The sequence below is a fragment of the Colletes gigas genome, unplaced genomic scaffold (genome assembly GCF_013123115.1).
Source record: "Colletes gigas isolate AHSC1104 unplaced genomic scaffold, ASM1312311v1 Colletes_gigas_Sc00004, whole genome shotgun sequence".
Taxonomy (NCBI): Eukaryota; Metazoa; Arthropoda; class Insecta; order Hymenoptera; family Colletidae; genus Colletes; species Colletes gigas.
In genome coordinates, this window is record NW_025106633.1 from 9148588 (window position 1) to 9170941 (window position 22354).

The 22354-nt window shown below is 38.8% G+C and overlaps 3 protein-coding genes across 3 annotated transcripts in view; 1 reads left to right on the forward strand and 2 right to left on the reverse strand.

The window, feature by feature from the left end:
- LOC122394740 (histone-lysine N-methyltransferase 2C-like) overlaps positions 1 to 8435 on the reverse strand; it is a 30548-nt gene extending 22113 nt beyond the window's left edge. Inside the window, exons 1-10 of the mRNA XM_043391837.1 lie at positions 7943 to 8435; positions 6148 to 6335; positions 5829 to 6006; positions 5589 to 5759; positions 5272 to 5496; positions 4948 to 5191; positions 4754 to 4871; positions 3112 to 4037; positions 290 to 2030; positions 55 to 216 (exon numbers count right to left, since the gene is read on the reverse strand). Of these exons, the coding sequence (XP_043247772.1) occupies positions 55 to 216; positions 290 to 2030; positions 3112 to 4037; positions 4754 to 4871; positions 4948 to 5191; positions 5272 to 5496; positions 5589 to 5759; positions 5829 to 6006; positions 6148 to 6301 (3919 nt within the window). The 5' untranslated portion in view covers positions 6302 to 6335; positions 7943 to 8435. The remainder of the gene's footprint in view (positions 1 to 54; positions 217 to 289; positions 2031 to 3111; positions 4038 to 4753; positions 4872 to 4947; positions 5192 to 5271; positions 5497 to 5588; positions 5760 to 5828; positions 6007 to 6147; positions 6336 to 7942) is intronic.
- A 272-nt stretch (positions 8436 to 8707) lies between these two features.
- On the reverse strand, positions 8708 to 11864 carry LOC122405176 (RNA polymerase II-associated protein 3). Its single transcript, XM_043409715.1, has 10 exons — positions 11710 to 11864; positions 11150 to 11426; positions 10853 to 11066; positions 10606 to 10767; positions 10390 to 10517; positions 10213 to 10316; positions 9513 to 10137; positions 9327 to 9450; positions 9099 to 9269; positions 8708 to 9030 (listed from the first exon to the last, which is right to left on the reverse strand). The coding sequence occupies exons 1-10, from the start codon at positions 11862 to 11864 to the stop codon at positions 8951 to 8953; spliced, it is 2040 nt and encodes a 679-aa protein (XP_043265650.1). The 3' UTR covers positions 8708 to 8950.
- Positions 11865 to 12729: 865 nt separating this feature from the next.
- Positions 12730 to 22354, forward strand: part of LOC122405017 (ras-related and estrogen-regulated growth inhibitor-like) — a 65269-nt gene continuing 55644 nt past the window's right edge. Inside the window, exons 1-2 of the mRNA XM_043409461.1 lie at positions 12730 to 12924; positions 15079 to 16236. Coding sequence (XP_043265396.1) covers positions 16176 to 16236 — 61 coding nt within the window. The 5' untranslated portion in view covers positions 12730 to 12924; positions 15079 to 16175. The remainder of the gene's footprint in view (positions 12925 to 15078; positions 16237 to 22354) is intronic.

Consider the following 22354-nt stretch of genomic DNA (forward strand, 5'->3'; position numbering starts at 1 on the left):
TTAATTTTAATACATATACCGTACAACTGTATAATTAATCGATCGTATATTTACCAGGATGCGGCGAAGGAGATACGAGAGGCGTTGTAGAGGACGAATGATGCGGCGCCTGAGCTTGAACAGAAAAGACCGACGATTCTTGAGATTCTTGAGATTCATCGGTTAAAACCCCTTTGAATATCTCTTCGATGTCTTTGCTATCCATATTAGGTAATCCTAAAAAAGTTATAGTTATTTATATTGTATCTATTACAAACAATGAGGAGTAGGAATAACTTGTTAAATGTACCTGTATCTCTGACCATCGATTCCAAGTTGAAATGGGGACTAAGGATGTCTGTTAATTCATCTTTAGTCGGTCCTGGCGTGTCATCCAATTCATCCAATGCTTCGCTAGCTTTAGCTAAATCTTCGTCCGGTTCGTTCATGATGGTATTAACGAGATCACTATCCAGCAAGTCACCCGAAATGGGTAAGATGTCACCGAGGGCTTCTGTATCGCTATCATCGTCATCCATAATCTCCTCCCGTTTTATGGGAGTTTCTGTAGATATTTTGTCCTCTTCTTTCTCTTGCTTAGCTTTAACCTGTTCCATCGCTTTCAGCTCGTCTTGAGATAGCTGGATAGTATCTGCGTTTCCGGACACGTTACGCTCGCTATCCGATTCGCTGCTACTTTCCAGTTCCTTGTCTTTGGTCGTGTCCATAAGATCTTTGCCAAAGAATGCCTCTTGCATGTAGAGAGGAAAACATTCAGAAAGTTTTGTCTTTGGTTTTCTTCTCTGTGGTTTCCTGCGTGGTTTGTCGTCCGCCACATTCACCGTAGAGTCGGATGGTTTTTCGGGGTCTCCATCCTCCTCTTTGTCTTTACGAGTGCCTCTCAGTCTGACGATAAAACCTCCGATGCCTAATTTTTGCAAATTACGCTGTCGTTTGCGTCTCAGAATTGGTATACCATTTTCAGTCGTATAAATACTAAAACCTTCGGGCGGCGGTTGATCGCCACGCGGTGTCCACACCATGCCCTCCTTGAGCACCTCCGTTGGCTCGTCTTTAACATCAACTAAATCTAATTTACCTCCATTTTCTTCTAAAGAATTATCTAAACTGCCGCCAGCAACTACAGATTCTATAGTAGCCATTATGTCCGCCTCCTTGTCGATCAAAGGATGCATTTTTCTTCTTTTCTTTCTCGTTTGTTGATGCTCGGATGTCAATGATTTTATATGATTCATTCCAGCTTCGGATAGGTAGACACCATCGACCAAATATTGTTGGGAGGAAGGTTTGTACAATTCTGGGCTACGTGATGTTGGTGGTGGTGAACGGGGATACTTATTTGGTTGTGGTTTCGGTTGATTGCATAAAAGATGGGGCGGCGGTACATCTCTTGGACGACAAAGTATACAAATGTAACCTTCCTCCGCGCATTTCTCCGCCTCTGATTCAGTTTTAATCGCGTCGCACGTACAATGCAACCACCTTTCGCATTGGATGCATTGTATTATTAGATCTCCTTCGTTGTACGCGTCTTGACAAGATATACAGGCAGTATGAGATGCGCAGGGACCGCATTGGGTGTAATTTTTTTGCCAGCTACTATTAAATCCTGGATCGTTCGAGCCACATGTCTGACAGTGCGCGCACCACTTGCACTTCCAAGTACCGTGTGGCACATAATCCAGGGGTGGATCCATGCAGTAAATATGATAACTGATATCACAATCATCGCATAAAATCAAACGGCCCTCGTCATTCCTTTCACCGCAACCTTCGCATACTGTACAGTCAAGGCACCGCCAACCCTTTTGCAATATTATTTTAGTAACTTTGACATTCGCGCAGTAAGGGTGATAGCATTGACCACATTGCGCACAGGCAATTAAACACCCCTCTTGGTCAGTACCAATTGCACCACACATTACGCAGATATCTTGGGTCAATACAAATTTATCCTTTGCCGAACATAACACCAGTCTATTTTCAATGCCTGGTTCATCTTCCTTCGAAAATGAGTCCGACATTGGCCTCTGAAATAACAATAACAATTAGTTCGGAAAGGCCTTGTCATTTCTGTATACCAAGCTTTCAGTTTTAATTGAAAAAAAAGAAACAAATTAATTTGATTATTAAAACGCCATTAAAAAATAATTTGTGTTCTCTGGACGTTAAAGCAATATGCATCAAGCACGCGTTCATTTTGAAATGCAGCCTTAACTCTTGGATTGTTATCAGCTTCCGGCGCTTAGACGATCAGGTGATTGCGCGCAGCAAACATTCTAGGAGCACAACCATGCTTCCATACATACAAATTATTTCATTAATTTGTTCTCCGATGAGGAAAAATGAAAATTTAGCGTTTCGTCCAAGCAATGCTGCTGGGACTCGTTAGTAAGGATGATTTAGCGAACCTTGACGCAGACATAGCTAAATTTCGAACGAAAATTTGCTCAACCTTGAAGCTGGTACGAGATAAAAATCGATATATACAAGGTGTCCAGTGTTGCAAACGGCAATGTGGCCATTCTTCGAAAGTATAGAATAAAATTGATTCATCTTAACTAGTCTGAACCGGTTAAAACAAGCAATTCCGTGCCAACATCAATGTTTACAAACATAGTAATGACAAGCAACGAATAGACAAGTCATACCCGATCGTGGGTGTATCCGATGAATTTTTTATATTAATTATTTCAACAGCAAAGACTTGCATGAAAAAAACTTTATATAATATTTACTATTTATTTTCTCATTGAGGGAACACACAGATTTATATTGACATTCTGTACATAGCTTGCTGATAGTTAATTATTCACGTAGATATGCATCAGAAACTGTTAAGTTTAATTTATCATTAATGAGCAAAAATGGTTTCTGATGGTGCATTATTCATTTGAATAATTACCAGTGATCTATATATTGATTTTTATCTTCTGGCTTCAAGGCTGGGCGAATTTTCTATATTCGCCACCAGAGGGCTACTGTTCACGCTCTTAGTACCCTACTAAAAATTTAACTTAAGAATTTTACAGTCAGAGTTTTTTATGGGATCTATTTAATTTGATGTTAATGTGTGATTAAGAACGAAACAAAATGAAGAATAATGTATACCTGTAATCCTACACCAGGCACTCCGAAGATACCTCTCATTTTCGCTTTGGGGCCCCTTTTCCTTCCAAATTCAGTCATCTTCTGTCGCTTTTGGTATCCAAGTTTACCAATTCCTTTCGGTCGACCGATCAATCCACCGCCGAGTCCTAATCTTTTCTTTGCTATTTTGGACGCGCAGAACGGTTTCCCTTTCCCGAGACCTATAGAATACAGCGCTTCCTCTGATCCACCTTGATAATCGAATTCCGACGAATCCCCGTCACCGTACAGACTTTCTTGCGACGCACTTAAACTTAAATCTCCACTAAAATCCTCAATATTATCTTTCCTTTTTACAAGTGCCATGTTTTTGCAGTGCAGACAAATATATTCATAGTCGGGTTTAGCTTCCTTACGGTGTTGGTAAGTTAATGGATCAGCCTCAGGGTCACAGGTACCATGAACGAATTTTTTACATGCACTACATTGAACCATTTCTCTATACGCGGCGGCCCGATATGCCTTTCTACAAAGAGGACACGAAAAACCTTTGTTCCTTTGTTGGTAACACGAATCACATACGGTGTAATGAGAATGCCACCGCGATGAGAGACCAGCGCCGGGTGTACGCGAACCACAGTCTGTACATACACGGCAGCACTTACACTTCCAACCATATTTAGGTATAGATGTAACAATTGGTCGTAAACAACTAGGATGATACGCTTTTTCACAACGTTCACACAACATTACTTTCGAAACATCTTCTGGTTGACGGCACACTTGACATACTCTGCAAGATACACACTGCCAGCCAGACCGTACACCAGGCAGCAGTGCCAAACCAACACAACTGCCATGGTAGTGTTGGCCGCAGATGGAACACATTACTAGGTTGGAAACATCTCCCATCCCACAGCACTGCATACAAGTAATATCACCGTTCACTAGAACCAAATGCAACACATAAATATATACACTAAACTACTTACAAGGACCATTCACGAACCTGAATATTTCGAAAACTTTTCGAAAGTACCGTGTCTAAGTAGTATTTCTTTTTCTGCCATAATAGAATTAACAGAGTGAAAAAATATAGATCTCTCGTTTTTGTGGAATATTTCTAGAACGGTTCGGCATATTGAAAGAAATTTACCGAGTCATTCTTACTGACGAGTCAATTAGTCGGACGAAACGTAAATTTTTTATCTTTCAACCTTTTTCATTTGACGCTCTACATCATTAAACTAATACTATACTATATCGAAGACATTGTTATCAGAAAAAACATGAGGGATCTAACTTTTGTTTAAATTTTCAATAAAATTTTTTACCATACTAAAAATATTCTTCGCGAAAAAGAATCTGCATTTCTTTAAAGAAAATTTAATTTAAAAAATGTCCGGATTCGTGATCATTCCTTGTTACTTGACACGTTCACGCCGATTCGATTTAACTCTCGGGCTGCAATTTATTAAGTATGCGTACGTTTCTGAGAACAAATACAATTAACACTACAGAAGCACACGTCAATCGTTCATAACGACACAAACATCTACTCCCCAATTTTTCATGCCGCATCACCTGATAAATGCACGAGATCCGAAAGCGACGTGAACGTGTTAAAACGATTATCTACACACAAATATTATACAGAACTTACACAAAAGTGGAACCTGCCCCAAATGTTGACTACAAACGAGGGACAAGCTTTTTGTATCCTGGAAACAACTTGAAGCTGCAGCGCATGGTAAATGAAAATAACGATTGCACGATGCCACCTGTTTAAGAATAAAATTACAATTATGCGTCTAAACATATTTGCTTATATATATAATAATAGAAGAAGACTCTTACTTTGCAAGGAATTCCAGCTCCATAATGAGAACAATAAGCACAACGCCTTGACGAAGCCTGCACTATTGCCGGGCTTAACGCTTCTGTTGTTAAGTCTTGGGTATTGCTCGACCATACTGCGCACGATTGATGAATGTAATAGTGCCCAGTTGATTCGAATAATGTTCCTATTTCTGGTTCTTCTGAATACCCAACTATAGTTAATTCCTCCACTGGTTCCGTAAAATTTGTTAGACTAGTATTCCTACAGATTATTCAATTACGGTAATGCTAATAAGGAATATTTTTTTTTTATACGTATACATTTTTAGAACATAACAATACCTGCACTTAGCTAGACTCTTCTGCCGGCGGCAAGTCACAGCACCAGGACCTGCTGTACGCGGACTTTTGTCTCCAGTAGTTATATCAACAAGATGATCAGTTGTTTCGTCACGGTTAGTGGACTTTTCGGGGGTAAAACCTTCAGGGCAGGTAAATCTTAACAATTCACCCTGACCCAGTTGACTTCGTTCACCCAAATTACACAAAGCGCATACTTTCCCTGGCCTAAAGTAATGAATTGAAACCACATTAAAGTTACCGCATTGACCCAGCCGTCGCCAAAAGACATGACAAAGTAAAATATTAAATGTCCTTGCCATTGTTCTGGAAAATATGGTGGTTCTTCTGGTGCTGGCATACATCTCTCGGTGTTGGACGACTCTCCATCAGGCGTATCTTCACCGAGACGAAGAGGGCTTGGGGACTCTGAATGCGTGTCGTCATCTTTACTTTTAGTACGACGTGGTACACCTCTTGCATATCCAAGACTAAATAAGAACGAATTTATACAGTACACACGAAGTGCTTTGAAGTGGTTTAGTCTACGCGATACTAACCCTTTGCCCCTATTAGTCCCTCTTCCCAAAGATCTACGAGTGGTTCCACCGCGTGCAATTCCGGGTGGACGTTCTTTCCTAGGTCTACCTGGACCGCGCCTAATATTTAAAGGTTTACCTCCAGGAAGTGGAAATTTCGGGTACCGTAAAGGATCATGAAAAGCTTCATCCGGGGTTACTGCAAGAGAAACAAACTTTTGTGCTTCCTCTGAAATAATACAATTTTTGTAATGATATTCCGAACTGAGAATATTAAAAAGTAAGATGCAAAATGATATATGCTGTAATTTTTGTAATAATCAACAAGCCATATACGCACTGTTACCAGGAGTTGTTGGTACAGGGCCAAGCAATTGATCTGAATTTGCTGGAGAAACAGGAATTCCTGTTGTTTCTTCATCTTCATCTTCACCATCAGAAGCTTCGTCTAATTCCATTTCTTCCTCACCCTCAAGACGCTCTTCATCATCCATGGCACCTCTACTAGACCTGTGTTGCTATGTAGTCCTGGATATATAAAAGAAATGTTAATTTTGTTTTTATCTACAACAGAATATTTGTAGAAAAAATTTTATAGGGTCCTCCACAGATGCAGTACAGTATCCCTCGATTTACGCGGTTTAGGAGCAATTTTATTCAAAAAGAAAATATATATGTAATTATAGATGAATGTTTACACAATAGTTTGTATATATTTCAGAATATTTCAGAGACTAATTCTGAATCTCGACTTCCGCGGAACCAATTAATCGCGTAATTCGAGGGATACCTGTACTATCATGAAGGTGTAATTCTTCATAAAAAAAAATAATGTGTTCTATCTTCTGAATGACTTGTCTATCTAAACAAACAATTAGGATATTATTTTTAATACATTTAAAACCAGAATTGGAAGTTCCTACTGATAAAATAAAGAAAATTATAGAAATCAAACAATAATCTTCTCAATGTTTATAAACCTGATAATGTTCAGAAATGATACACATTTTAGCCAAGTGATATATGTAACAAATTTTAAAAATTAATTTTCTCAAACATAAGGCTTTGTCAGGCATATTTTTTTGTCTAAATTTTTCATTTAATTTTATCTACTTGTATTACATTTTACAGGAAACCCGTATAAATATAAAATCTATAAATCCACATGCATAAATAAGAAAAAATTTAACAAAAATTCATTTACCATTTCTTTGATATTGTCAATTTTTTCATCTCATTTAATTCTTTTTCTTAAATTCGCCTCTATGCACATGCATAATATCATATATTTTTAAAACATTATAGATTTTCTTAGTGTTGATTTTAAACACTGCACTTTTAATAAGTAAATAATAAATAATATTATTACATATGTTACACATAATATAAAGTATTTATATAACATGATAATTCAATAACACAACAGAAACTCATAAACATATGTCATATAAGAATATAAAATATAGATTGATTTTGACCTTGGCTATATCTCTTGACTCTTACAGTGTCTGCTTCCATGTTTTCAAATATAAAACACATAGATTTTTATTCATAAGGTTTTCTAGATATTAAAAATCATGGAACAAGTGGAAAGCAGTTGATTTTCCAATCGGATGTTTAATTTTCTCTAAAGATTAACTATATCTCCTTGAACATAACAAGTACACCTCTGAACTATTGCAAAGTGTCACCAAATGATACATTCTAGTCAACAGAAACATTTAATGAGCAATCAATCACACTTTAATTATTTTTTCTGAATGTTAGTACTGTGAATGTGATCATAATAAAATACTTGATTTTATTACATCAATATATCACGACTACAAACGCCTTAATTTTTACAAAATTGCAATTATTACGTAAATCGGCGTGTATCATAAATTTAGCAAAAGTTAAATAAAACTATTTCAGGAATGAAAATTCCGTAATTTTTGTGAAATCACGACAGTTAAATTGCGTATAAACGGTGTGCAAAACACATCGATCACTTCTTACGTGTCAATGCTTATTTCAACAACCGTGTTATAAATTCTCACGGCGAAGTTACTTTTCATAGAAAAAAAAACGGTTTCGCATAAAACTGCATTTCGCTGATAATAAAAACATTGACTCGTGTCTCGGTCCGAACTCACATAGCTTTTAATCTCTTTACAGTATAGAGCTCAGTCAGCTACAGCAGGATGGCGTGCCGCTCGGCAATCGGCGGTCACTCCACAGTGGGGAAAACCGAGGCACTATAATCACCGAAAAACGCCACTTTTCATCACCGAGAAACACAAATAGTCCTTGTCACCATGAGCCATGTCACCACATTCGAGGCGTCGTTTCTTCGGCGGATTCCCGCGTGCACAATTAACTTACGCTAAATAAAGCTGAGGACAATTTTGTTGGCACGGCCTTTACGGCGACAGTACGCCATTGCTATGTCAGAGTTTGCAGGCTATAAACATACCCGGGCCGCCCGTAACCACGCCGGATCACGTACCTTCCAGTTACTGTTGTCTCCTTAGCAGTTTCATGGCGGTTTTGCACGCGTAATTATCGGGATCCTCGTTGAAATTCGCACGGCTCATCCAAGTAAACATCTTGTAGTAACAGAAAAAAATGTCACAAGCTGCTTGAACGGAAGAGTACGCAACTGACGAAGCGCTAAAGTCACGGAGTCCGGATGTCGAACAAAGCCAGAGTATGCACTCACTTCGAGGCGCGTACGTGCTGCCGCCATCGTGTAGCGCACGAAACTGCTACATGAAAATTAATGCAGGGGATTGGGAGAGAAGTCTATCACTAAAGTTTTGAACGATGGTCGAGGAAGTGCATTATCTATGTATTTATTTTTCGATTTGATAAACAACTTACGAAAACAGAAGTTTAATCTACGTGATAGTAATGGCGCTACAGAAGTTGGAAAGTAATTGGTGAGTTGGTTTAATACATTAATCTTATTATTTAAGGAGTAAAGTAATGATATTGTTAAGTAAAAAGAATCGAACTGTTGCGTCGTTACAATGATCAAATAAAAAAATAACGTTGTTACCGTAGTGCAATATATCGTACATTATTACTATAACGCATAAAGTTGGTACTCGATGTTCAAATGTCGCTACTAAATTCGAAAAGATCTAAGAACACAGATATTCTTAGATGCAATAAATTTGTCGCAGTGACGAAACATCTGACGAGCCACGTTCTTCTAAGAAACTTAATATATTTTTGACAACTGTAAAATGAAAATAATTGTTATATCGTTTCTTTAAATTTTAATTCACTATTTGACTATTTACATACCTGTTTTATCTTCCGTGTTCATGAACATATTCATAATGGAAAAACGTTTCACTCGACTGAACGACTTCAGAAAATTGTTGAGCAGCTCGGTGTCATTAGGGGTGCAAAAATGTCGCTCTAAGCAACGCAAAATCGTACTGAACATGTTTCCGTCGAGTTCGTTGCCTAAAACTAATAAATTTTGTATAGAAAAGAGAAGAAATTCTTATGTTTTATTAAAAAACTAACCTGTGCCTAATTTATCGACGTTCAAAGACCGCAACAACTGGGCGTGTATTTCTAAATCAGTATCACTTTTCATTGACCGCCATACGCGCATAAATTCGTAGGGGTTTTCGATATTATTAAAATTCTGAAAATTGCATCAATCAAGATTTTGTATTTACTTTTTCTGGAGTATCGTTAAAAGCATACCTTTGAAATACATTTTTTCGATTTACTAGTTTTTATCTCGTACTTATCAGCAACTTGTATTTCCCTTGGAGACGACACTGTATTAAACGAGTTCGAATTTTGTTCGTGACTTTTTTTTACATTCTTAACATTCAATTTCGATTTCTTATCGTCGTACGTTTTATTCGTATTCGAGGTGTTTGTGTTGGAATTATTTTTATTAGCAGCCATCTCGTTTGATTTGCTTTTCACACCATTGTTACAAGGCTCGCTAGGTAATTCCTCGATGATAACGGAATTACCTCGCTTAGGTGGCATCGCGCAAGAGAAGATTGATTTTGGGTTTGTAAATAACGAGGAACTCCTTTCTTGCGCCGAATTAGAACGTTTAGACAATTCGGATTTCTTTGAAACGTCGTTTTTAATCGTTTCTTTTTGTTTGTTGACGTTATCGAGACAGTAATCGGCTTTAAAGTGCGGCCTGGGTCTCAAATTTTGCGACGGCCCTGGCGCTCGGTCGCAAAAGCAAATATTATTCTCGATAGATAATTTTGATTCGAATTGCTGATAGAAACTTTTATTCTTCACGATTTCGTTCGACTTCGATTCTACACTCGTATCTTCCTCCTGTTCTACGATAGCCATTCTACGAGTATCAAATCAGAATAAATCAGGAATTAATTTGTATTTATTTGGTTAAATTATTTTTTTTATGATTTACCTCACTTTCTTAGATGTGCAAGGTTTTCTTAACTTCTTTACTCCGGCTATCGCATTTGGGTTGGTTGGTTCCAATTTCAAAACGGTTTCGTAATCTAGCAGCGCCTAAATATTTTTAAATTGTTACTTTAATGCAAAATATACAATTTCGTGGTCGCGTTGTTCGTTGTTTAAATACCTCAGACGGGTTTTCTAGGTGTTCTAAGGTCACAGCTCGTCGCAGAAGGGCTTTTACATTTGTACATTCCATGCTAAGCACAAAATTGCAATCGTCAAGAGCTTTTTCATATCGCTGAAGTTTCATAACTAAAAACACACGTATACGTTACTTTCAGTGAACGTGCAACTTTTAATGTGAATTATTTTACATTATTAATCGGATCGATCCTCTTACGTGTCATCGCGCGATTGTTGTACGCAGATATATTTGAATCTATCTTAATACTAGTATTATAATGTTCGAGAGCTTCTTCGTAATCACCAGCCCTGAACGACTCGTTTCCCTTTTCCCTTTCTTGTTCCGCCATTACGTTTAATTCGGTCCCGGTCAATGATGCTGATAAAACATCATTTTAATATCGTTTAGTTGAATTGTCCAGAAACTTGATCTACTATTTTAATGAATAACACTCACGACGTACATTTGTCAATTATTGTCTGTTTTTCAAGTTTCTTTTTCTCGATTATTTCCTTTTGTTTTCGTTGAAATATTTTGGCTCCAGCACGGGTCTGCTCGTCACGTATATCTATTTTATTTAATTCCGTGTCGACATCGTACTTATCCCATGCGGAGTAATCGCACGAAGCGATTCGTTTGGTTTTATCAGTATTTCTCGAATTCGTTGCTTTATTATTCTGATCACATTAAGAAAGAAGCAAAGTATAATAAAAATAAATTGATCAATATACCAAGTAATATGCAGTAATAAAAAATATACTTTTATGGGTTCCTCTATAAATTTCCTGATTTCCGGCTGAGGAACTGCGTCTGACAATAACGTTGTCCTTCCTTCTTCTAAATCTTTTTCTCGAGACTGCATCTCAGACGACCAAGTATTTATGTCCGTATCAATTTTCTTGCACTCACTTGGCTCTAACATGTTTCGCCTGATAACGGGTTCGAATTTTCTTAAAACCGTACTCGTTGGCTTAATAACAGTCAACCGTTCTTCCGCGTGTCTCGTTAAATCCGGGTAATAACCTTCTTCGCCGGAACTATTAATAAAACGTAGGGTAAATAATTCGTGAAACTATAAAAACACATATACTCCTATGTATTGTCAACATACATGCAATTAATAGGTACAACAAATATTATGAGTGGGTCACCTACTCAAGACAGCATATTTCATTATAAAATAGATTCAGCGAACGTAACAAACATCAAAACGCTTTAATGAAAATCTAAAAGATTAAAAATTAATTACATCGGCGGATGTCGATTTGAATACAGTTTTCGTTAAGTTGAAAACCCCGCCGGATTATGATATCTACTTACCGCAGTATAGTTACTAAACGCTCCAGCGTTTTCCCGTCTGTGCATTCGGAAATGTATTCGTACGAAAGATGCTCGACCGGTACGCCGTACCTTTCGAGCAACGACTGTTTCTCTGGTTTCGCAACGCGAACAAGCTCTGTATCGTTCGCATCCATTGTACCAAACAAAATACCGCGTTGGTGGAAAATCCTTTCCTTCGGTTAGAACCTATTTAATTCGGTTGCCATGGGAACACGCATACCAAATTGTCAATTTCGTATGGTTTATCTACAAAGGTACGTGCATCAAGCTCGATCGATAATGCAGGGAACCTACCTTACGATGCGTTTCCAACGGAAGTTCTGGGACGAGTGTATAGCGGCGTATGCATACGGTTCATCCGAGCATTCACAATCCGGTATTATACCTAACCTTTTGTTAGTTCAAGACCCTTGTGCGAATGATTAACTAGATGGACAATGAACTCTCAATGAAACATTTGATTCAAGAAAATTTAATAACAATCGACAATGACTATTTATAAAGATATATCATTAATCGTTATTCGTATTTCTTAAATATCGTTTTACGATTATTAGCAGGTAGAATTAATGCAAATTCAGACGCAGATAATATGTTCATAAAATTGATCTGTAATTTCGTATCATAACACTACTCTTTTATACTGTGTATCGGTGAAAAGTTCACGAATAATAAGGCTGACGATTGTTATCGGTAATTATTGATGAAGAGTTTGTTCGATTCGATAACGCGATAATTCGAGGCACGGTGCCTCGGACGCGGTAGAAGTTATTGTGGTCATAAAGAGAAAAGTGTTCGCGTAGTTACCTGTACTCGCGGACACGCGCTTGCATACTAGTGCTCCGCGCATTGGTCTCCGCTTACCTGTTAACACGCCAGTCACCTTGTAGCGTGGAGCAGTACGCCATGCCGTGGTCGAGACGTGCAGTGGGCAGTCTGGAGAGTGCATATTAGACAGCGCGAGGCGCTCAAGCTCGAGCATTCGCCGGCGAGCGCTCGGTGAGATCGGTGCTGAGTTCTTTTCGTGTATCGCGTCCGTTTGCGTATCGTCATCGGTGAATTTCGTCCCGTTTCTACCATCACTATACGGAATAGCATAAAATAAAGAAACGCAGAAGCGTGATTCGCGTAACGGGGGACGTACGATCGTGGAATTCTACGCCGAGTGAATTTATTATCGCTAGTGGATATCAGGTATTTATTCAACCGTGTTTTCGTACGTTGCGTCGAATAGTATCACATGCCAGTATTGTGGAAAGAAGATCGACTACCTTGTGTAAACACGGGCCACATCTGTCCGCTGTTTAATGTTTGCACATCACGGTCGACCTTCCGGAGGTCGCGCTGATAGGAGATTTGATGACTCCTCGTAACACCTGAATTATCATACGAAATGTTCTACAGACGACGTTTCATCGCGTGTACATTTTTGAGGTTAATCTCTCCTCGTTTGGCGCGTCTGCAATCATACCACAATGTATGCATCTGTCACCCGGCGAGTACGATAAACTGCGATAAAGTATTCAACGTGTAAACCAAGTCGACTGGCGCGTTTATTATTCGTCAAGAGAATACTGGGTTTAATTACATTCGTCTTCGCAGTTTGTTGATAAACGAGCGTCGTCGACTGGCAATTTTGTACGACGTACTTGCGAACATTCGATTTCAATCGTACGTAGATAAGGTCACGTATTAAACGACGCTTCATTCTCTATTTTAGAAAAAAAGATACACACTGGTTAGTGTTAATGTACGTTATCTAATCTTGTGACTTAAATCGAAAGAATTCATATATGAGACAATTACAAGGTCGAAATAAAGTAAAACACATCAACTTGATGCAAATGAAATTCGTCATTTATTTGCTTTTTAAATAATTGCGATTTTGTACGAGTACGTTTTTCATTGGTGGTTTTTCTTATATTAGGATACGTTTATAAATTACATTTAATGCGATGTACAGGTATTTACAGTTAAAATAAATTTCTAATCTTTAGAATCAGAAAGTTTATATTATCCTTTATTGCAAAAAGATTACAACTTCAGCATAAATGAAACCGACATCACGCTCAAAATAGTACAAGACTATTATGCAGTATATTATACAATAAAACAGTAAGACTATGTAGGAAGTTACTTTCAATATTTCGTAGGATAGTCGTTACTATTCATAACTTGCTACGATCGTCGTAGTATCGATCTATCTAATTAACTTTTCTATATTTCCTGTTTCCGTAATTTCATTTTCAATTCGTGCTAAACTTGTTCAATTACATTTAAAGGTGGCTGTAGGGGTACTTGTATATATTTCTGTAAATTATGCAATATCCATTACCTATTGCCTTTTATATATTTTTCAAATTTGAACCTCCCTTACCTGTGTTTAGCACTAATGATACTTGCTTATTTTTAATATTCTTCTGACGTTTCCATATTTACTAAATTACGTTAATTTTTTCGAGTCAATTCGTGGTCTGAAAGCTAATTTAAATTATGTTTATGAACGCTATCTAAATTGCAGACGTACATATTTAAATATTTTTTCAATTCACGATAAAGTTGTTGTCTCTTACATAAAGTAACCTATAATAGTTGTCTTCCGATTTCGAGCATGTATAACGAACCAGTACCTACAAATTAGTAATTCATATTTTATCGTAATCCTTATCCTGTTATCATACTAAATTAACATTTGTTTGGATCGATTATACATTACCTGCCATGAAAGATTTTTAACAGCTGAAATCGTCGCAATAATTTGCATCGTTGATTTACGAAAATTCCTGCGTGCGTCGTTCTTCCGTGCAGCGTGTACATAGACTCCCTAATAATAAGCTGCGCGCGCAATGGAGCGAAAGTGGTTGATAAAGTTTTCGGAAAGAAACGTTGCATTTCGTGTGTACCAAGCTTAATATCCACCTTTCCTAGTGTCTCAATTGTCGAGAGAAACTTGCAGAGTTGTTCGCGCGCGAAGTAGCGATTTGTCGACGGTTTCGTTCGGCGCGAAAAACCGTGGAACGAAAAAATTGAATCGGCGCGACGCAGGAATCGCGAGAGCACGTGGGCGGTGCTCGGGTCTAGTTCTCCGCGCGCCGTTCGCTTCCAGTATTCGTCTGCCCGTCCGAGGCAACGAGTGGTTCTGTCGTTGGTGCGTGCACACGCGCGCGCGCACGCTAGCTTGCTCCCTCGTCGAACCTTTTCTCCTCTTTTTCGTAATCCGAACGAGCGACTCGACGTTGGCGGCGCCAAGCGAGAAAAGATGACGAGGAGAGGGAGGCCGTCGACCCGTTATAAATGGAACTAGCAAGACAGCATTTCTTGAATCGTTTCTTCTGTTATTATTCGCAGCGTGTCGGCGCGCTGGTCCGCATGTCTTCCCGCGACGCGACCGGAACGCCACCGTACGTCGCCGTTACCACCGTGGTCCAGAGGATGCAGTCGAACCCCGGCAACGGTGGAAAGTGACGTTTTCGAAAGGAACAAAAAAGAGAAATCGGAGAGGAGCGAGAAATCGAGTGGACAGGAAGTGGCATTTTCAACGACGCGACCAACGACCGATCTCGCCGCCAGTGTGTCTCCGTTAGGCGAGCAACTTTCGACCCGGTTTCGCGCCGAGCGCGTTTTCGGTCCGTAAAAAACGTAAATCCGGGGACGGAAAATGTGCAACGTTCACGGGATTCCGGAACGCGTGAAGTGAGCCGCAGTTCGAGAGCCGTGTGTCTTCGCGATCGGTTTCGATCGAAATTAGCAGTAGTTTGCTCGACAATTCACCGCCGTGTTTCGCTGTTGCGGAATCGTTTAAATTGGCTGCGACAATTCGTGACGCTCGGTCCCCGATTTCTTCGCGAGAGGACTGCATCGGTCGAGCAGTGAATCACATACGAGCGACGTTTCGAAAGATCGACGTGTCGTCGCGTCTAAAAAGGTGGCTCTTACTCAACACAGTTTATCGCGCCATTGGGAAGCGTGCGCGGAATGAACAACGTGGTTTCACGTACTCCGTGAAGTTGCCCCTATGGTTCGAGGCGTGATTAGTGGAAGCGGAACAAGTGACCAACGTTACGAGTGCTACCGGTTGCTTTACAATGTGAATGAATAAACAGACGCTCGGTACGAGGACAAGAATTACCCAAGGGACAAATACGATCGTTTAAATCCAGTTTCTCGTTCGAAACAATGTATCGTCGTGTTTGGCAACAGTTTTCTTTTTTCGCGTAAACGTGACGTTTTCGTAAAACTGTGTTTATCGAGGAATCGTCGTGCAGCGCGCGCGCGTCGTTATCTGCAAACGTTTTGTGACGGTTGCCCTTGTGCGATGTAAATGGACTTTATTGCCGTTGGAACGAAACGGATTGCGCGCTCAGTGAAAAACGGCGCGAACAGTGTCGATTGGAGAATATATAATGTGCAAGCGCGGTTCCGATGACACCTAACATCCACGTCTGATGACAAACGTCAATAGGATCAGGGTGGTCGTCCTCGGCGGCCCCAGAGTCGGAAAATCAGGTAACCTAGAAATATTTCAATTTTTATTTTATGGCCGCTCTAGCGCCATTAATGGCGCTGATATCGGTAGAGGGCGGTTTACAAAAATCGTCTTCCATACATACTAATCGGTATCCCTAAATAATGAAATTGATTTGAATATTACATCGTATCAAACGCGATTGAAATACGAATGTATACATATAACGAAGTGCATATTTGATATTATTTACACGTTAAAACAGCTGACGCATTTCGCGTGTAAAAATAAGCTTATCCAAAGTCTATATTCTTCTGTATTTTATTTCATCTTCTTTATTCCTCTGTTTTGCTATGTTTTAATGCCAAGAATGTTCGTTGTTTTCAGAAGAAATATTTTCCCTTAATCTGATTCACTTTTGAGCAGAACTCGTATACATTCCAATATACAAAATATTATTATCTTTCTTCGAGCATGGAATGCATTCACATTTCGTTGTTTCACGACACGAAATAACAATCGCCTGAACTTGTATAATTTTATTTCTGAAACGAACCGAGTAACTTGTTTGAAAATTGTCTCCAATTAATTTTAAGTTCTCCAGATATCGCTTAATATATTGTGATTTGTTCGTATGAAAATACACTTGATACCAGCGTCGTTAGGTTATGGAAAAGTACGTCCCACGGTACGAATATAAACGTATCGGGGAGGTATTAATTATAGCGGACAGTACTAATATTGTGTCATGTAAAGCGTGTAATTTCTGCACGTCTATCTAATACCGCAACGACGGATTGAATGAAAGTGCCGTTAAGATGAATACGTATAGTCTTTCGTATAATACAGTGCATTAGTTAGCCCGACAGTCGTACGACGCGTACAAAGCGAGCAAATGAAGGCAATAAGATAGTTCACTGACCTCGAATTAATCCTATTAATAAGCCGCGGAACTGATACCCGCGAATGAAGTGTAATTCCCCTGTTGTATGCACACGTAATTTTTTCTCAATAAGGTCACCATTCATTCTGCGTAATTAATATTGATTACAGACACCTATTATCAGTTTCCATGAAGAAAACTTTGATTTTTACCGTTAACATTTGAATACAATTTAAAGAATTGATTATTTTGAATCAGCTTTTTTTTTGCAACGAAGTACGATACGAAAAACGTTACGAAACACATTTATTACCAAGTTGTAAAACGCATAAAAATATCGTTGTTATATAAATTTACTTAGAGACCCTACAGTTACTCGAATTTGGTACGCGACCCAGTCATATCCCGGTAGAATTAGGGTTAATGGATTAAGCGATTAGTAATATGTAATTTTAGTTCTATTCATCACGCGTCTGTCTGGATAGTTCAGAATTGATCTTTGTAATATGCAGTTGTATCGTGCCGTAGCATTAACTTGATCGACAGAGAATTATGTAAGATGGCGGGACTGATTGGCAGTAAATTATGACATCGGTAATATTTACAAACACAGTCAACTTTGGGAATAACCAGAAGTCCGATATCGCCAAATTGAAGTTGTGCACACGGTGTAACCTTTTAGCGTTAAAAATTCCAATCGCGGTTGGTACGCAATTCAGAAGTCGAACTCATGATAAATGACTCTGTTACGTAACGAAGCTGCACAGAAAACTGAAAGTTTGCGCGTTTAGACCAAACACCCGAGGTTATCAAATACAGATTAGAATTCGTTTATATCCCCCATTACTTAATGGCATTATTGCAGACCTTACGAGTCTTTGCAAGGTGATAGTATAGAGGGTGTTCAGCCACTTTTGGGAAAAATTTTAATGGCAGATCTTAGAGACCAAAATAAGACAAAAATTAAAAATATAAATTTCTTGATTGAGGCATCGTTAAAAAGTTATTAAAAAATTAAATGGAAAAATTTCAAATCATTTTGGAAAAATTATTTTCAATTCTGGGGGTCAATTACAATCATTTTTGGTAAATAAACATATCCCCGAAATCCTACGCATTTTCGAGAAAAAAATAGAGTAGGTGGACAAATTTTTCGGCAAAATTAAAAAATTTCAAATCGTTCTGGAAAAATTATTTTTGGCTGCAGGGGTCAATTATAATCATTTTTGGTGAATAGACACACCTCCGAATTTCTACGCATTTTCGAGAAAAAAATTCGAGTAGATGGACAAATTTTTCGGCGAAATTAAAAAATTTCAAATCGTTCTAAAAAAATTATTTTCGGTTATAGGCGTCGATTACAATCATTTTTGGTGAATAGACACGCCCCCGAAATCCTACTCATTTTCGAGAAAAAAATTCGAGTAGATGGAGAAATTTTCGGCGAAATTGAAAAGTTTTAAATTGGTTTGAAAAAATTATTTTCAGTTGCAGGGGTCAGTTATAATCATTTTTGGTGAATACACATACCCCCAAATTCCTACGCATTTTCGAGAAAAAAATTCGAGTATGCGCAGAAATTTTCGGTGAAATTGAAAAGTTTTAAATTGTTTTGAAAAAATTATTTTCAGTTGCAGGGGTCAGTTATAATCATTTTTGGTGAATACACATACCCTTAAATTCCTATGCACTTTCGAGAAAAAAATTTTTTATCGAAAATATATCCCATGAGTATAGACTGTAGATATTGAAATGGCGTTGGCGTAGTGAAGAGCGTGCCTGAATGGTAAATCCGAGGTTCTGGGGGGTTCGATTCCCATCCAAGTATTAGTATATTATACATGATTTTATTGTAAAAGTTTATTATACACTCTCCTCACCTCGCCCCAATGCTGCAAGTATGGTTCATAACTTGAATTGTTTATATCTTTAAAATTATTAAATATCTACACCTAATATTTTCCACGTATCCTTAAAAACATAAATACTGTCGCTTTGCAAAGACCCGTTAGAATCGAAGTCCTTCCCTTAGTCCATCGATCAACCTTCGTGTATCGCCGAAAAAATAAATGTTTTCGGTTCGCGGTCCGAAAATGCGTTCTCACACGGTCTATCCGGGTCCCCGTATCGTTCACGGGACGACCGTTTGATCAGAAAGCGGATATTCTCGGCGAGAGAATCCGTAAAAGTCGTGAGAGAGGCTGCGTCCCGCTGGGTATAATAAGGACCTCCGTGGACGTTATCGGATATCACTATGAGAGTGGTCAGCAGGTCGTCGAGCTACGAAAAATCCTCGCACGGCAACAGGTTGAGAGATCTGGACATCCGATACATCCGTTCTGTTACCGAGCACACGCTCCCCTCGTTCGGGACCTGCTGCATGCCGAGTTTACGCACCGACGTTGCTTTCCTCCCCTTATCGGCTTCCGGCGAATCTGTGTTTCCACGCTTTCAGTTCTCGGGGCCCAACAAATCGTTCAACGGAATCCCCGTGGTCGCATGGCGATTGATTTTTCCGCTCCTTGCTTGGCTACCGACCGGGGTACCCCACTTCCTAATTAGAATTACTCGGTTCACTTTGTTCCTTGGCCCTTTGGTCCGATCGGATCGAGCGCGTGATAAAATTTATCGCAGGAAAGACTAATAGCCCGTAGTCTTAACCCTAGGAAGACCGAGCCACGAGCTTGTCACGTTTGTTACGAGAGGACTGAGGACTGAGGGCGGCTGCTTACGATCGGACGTTTATTTAGAGTTTGTTAGTCGCGGAAGAACCAGTGCTTGGTTATCATCGAGAACCTCTAGAAAGGTGGATGTCCTTAACAAACCTCCAGAATAGGGACTATACAGAGATTTCGTTTAAAGTCGGTACCTTTGATGACGCTAACGTAACATACGATTTTTTTAAACGAGGTTGAAATATAGTAGCGTCTGGTTTAATAGGTCTCGTTATTTTCTATGTAACGTTTGATTTAATTTCCCTGAGGATAAGGGGTGGTTTCATCCCCTCGGAATATTTTTTATGTTAAAACTCTGGGACGATGCGGGAGCCGCCATATTAGAGAATGAACCTCGCGCGCCACCTGAACGGTGGAACGAAGTACTACTTGCTTCGTGTCGCGAGGGGAGAAAATCTCTAGCTCTTCGATCAATCGAGACTCATCTCTTTTAGGCACGATTTAGGCATTATTCTTGAGCACACCTATCCGAATGTTTGAAAAATCTTCTTATCGTCATTGATATCGTCCCCAAGATATATTTTTGCTTCCCATTGCGTTCAGAATCTTTCGTATATTGTAACTGCACAAATATGTTAAGAAATATAAACACGTTATTGTGTAATTTGCTACATGTTGTTCCAAAATCAAGTTCATTCTTTACTTCCACGGTAAACGCATTGCGTCGAACAAACAAACAATATTATGGTTGATAAAAGCCACCGTTTACAAATATCCGATCACGCGTACGAGTATCCTAACCTAACCACAACTGTGGAAATTCCAGAACTACTGACATTTCGTTTTTTTGTTTGTTTTTGGTTACTTAGTATACAATAATATGAAAAGACAGTCTTATTACGTATGTACAAAGAAACTAATACGAAAGAGAAGTAATATCCCTTTTATATCAGAACCATGAATGAGCAATTCGATAAATTCTGGAATTCGAAGTTCTGGCATTGCTAAATTGGATAATAAATCACGTCAGTGAATCAAGCTTAGAGTACAGTCACCATTGTTGTCCAACGTACGCATTTATGGTTTTGGCGTACAGCTGGGGACAAAAAAGATATTCGATAAAAGTCATGTTCGCTGCAAAAAGTGAACGTTTTCACATTCATGGTTCTGGTATAACGGGGACGATATATTATCGACGTTTCGTTCTTCATCTTCAGAAATGCACAGACAATTTTCTGCAAATAAATATTGTAATATGATAACGTGTGAAATTGTATGTGAAAGTGCGAAATGGGTTTTGTAAAGAAAGGACCCGAGGGAAAGTAATAGAAAGAAAAGAAGTAAAAAGTAGAGAGACATTTAAGAGAAACTTGTTTCTTAGATTGTGCAGGTTCTATCTGATGAATGTAAATAAAACAAAAAACAATGTCGACTGGCAATAAGAACCTCCATTCTTTTTGCAATAATATTTGACCTTAAAAATGAGAATTCGTAAAGAGAAAAAATGGTCAGCAGGTTTTAAAAATTTGAGAAATATTTTTTCGTTTCTCTCTACTTTTTCTACTATTAATTTCAAATTTTTACTTTCTCGATGCCCATATCTTTAACATCTTTCATACAAAATTTCACGTATTTTTATAACGTAATATTCAAATTCGACGTTACTTTCGTTTAATATCCGCCATCAAGATTGTCCTACAAAGTAACGAATATCCATCATGTAACTTTAAGCAATTTCATAAATCTGCTTATTTAACTATGCATAAACAGTCCCACCGGACAACCATAAATTATTTTTTAGATTTTTTCTCAGTTTTTTTGCGTAAGTCGATTAACATTTTATCGATTAAATACGAATATTTAAACAAAGGTATGGCAAGACTCGCGAAACAGTCTGGTATTGTATTTTTGGGTGGATTTTCGCAAGTTCACGGTCGATTTCAGATATTTATAGGGGCGATAAATTTTCGGTGATGCCCGCGTCGTAGAGGCGTCGAGTTTCGCGGTAATGCACGAGGAGCGACGTCGTTTTGCAGAATGCATTAATAGGAAATCTCCTGGAAGCCACGAGAACGTCGATGATTACGGTTAGGGCCATTTATCTGCGTTAACGCCTATTGAAGTGGCAATTGGAAGCTGGTGCACGTTTCCATGTCGCGCGAAGTATTCATAAATTCATTTGGGCTGAACGACTCGCTTTATTACCAGCTCGGTAAAAAGTACAAACAGACAGGGGCAAAAAAAAGAAGAAAGAAATACAGTCCAGCGTTCTACATATCGCGATGAACATTTAGTATTATAGATATCAACGAAAAAAGCTTATAAAACGAACTCGAATTTTCCAGCTCGGTTTCGATTTATAATTTCGCGGGAGACGCGTGCTACGCCTAAATATTTCGCCAGTCGTTTCAATATTTTACCACGAGCCGGGCCGAGTCAGCGCGAATTTTTGCTCTCGAAGAAAGAAACAAATTCGGCCTCACGCACACGCGTGTCTATTTCAGGAAACGCGCGCACAAATGAGCATATAAAGAGTGAATCAGCAATAATTCGCGACGATTTATTATCGTAGCTGAATTCACAGCCTGAAGCCTCGTTCGT

Bases quoted from the DNA above. Each gene is read 5' to 3' on its own strand.
- LOC122405176 (XM_043409715.1), bottom strand. From the start codon at position 11,864: ATGGATGCGAACGATACAGAGCTTGTTCGCGTTGCGAAACCAGAGAAA. The intron at 9,270-9,326 runs GTTAGTTTTTTA...AAAATTTATTAG, and splicing joins CGTCGATAAATTAGGCACAG to TTTTAGGCAACGAACTCGAC. The intron at 9,031-9,098 runs GTATGTAAATAG...TTCATTTTACAG, and splicing joins GAACACGGAAGATAAAACAG to TTGTCAAAAATATATTAAGT.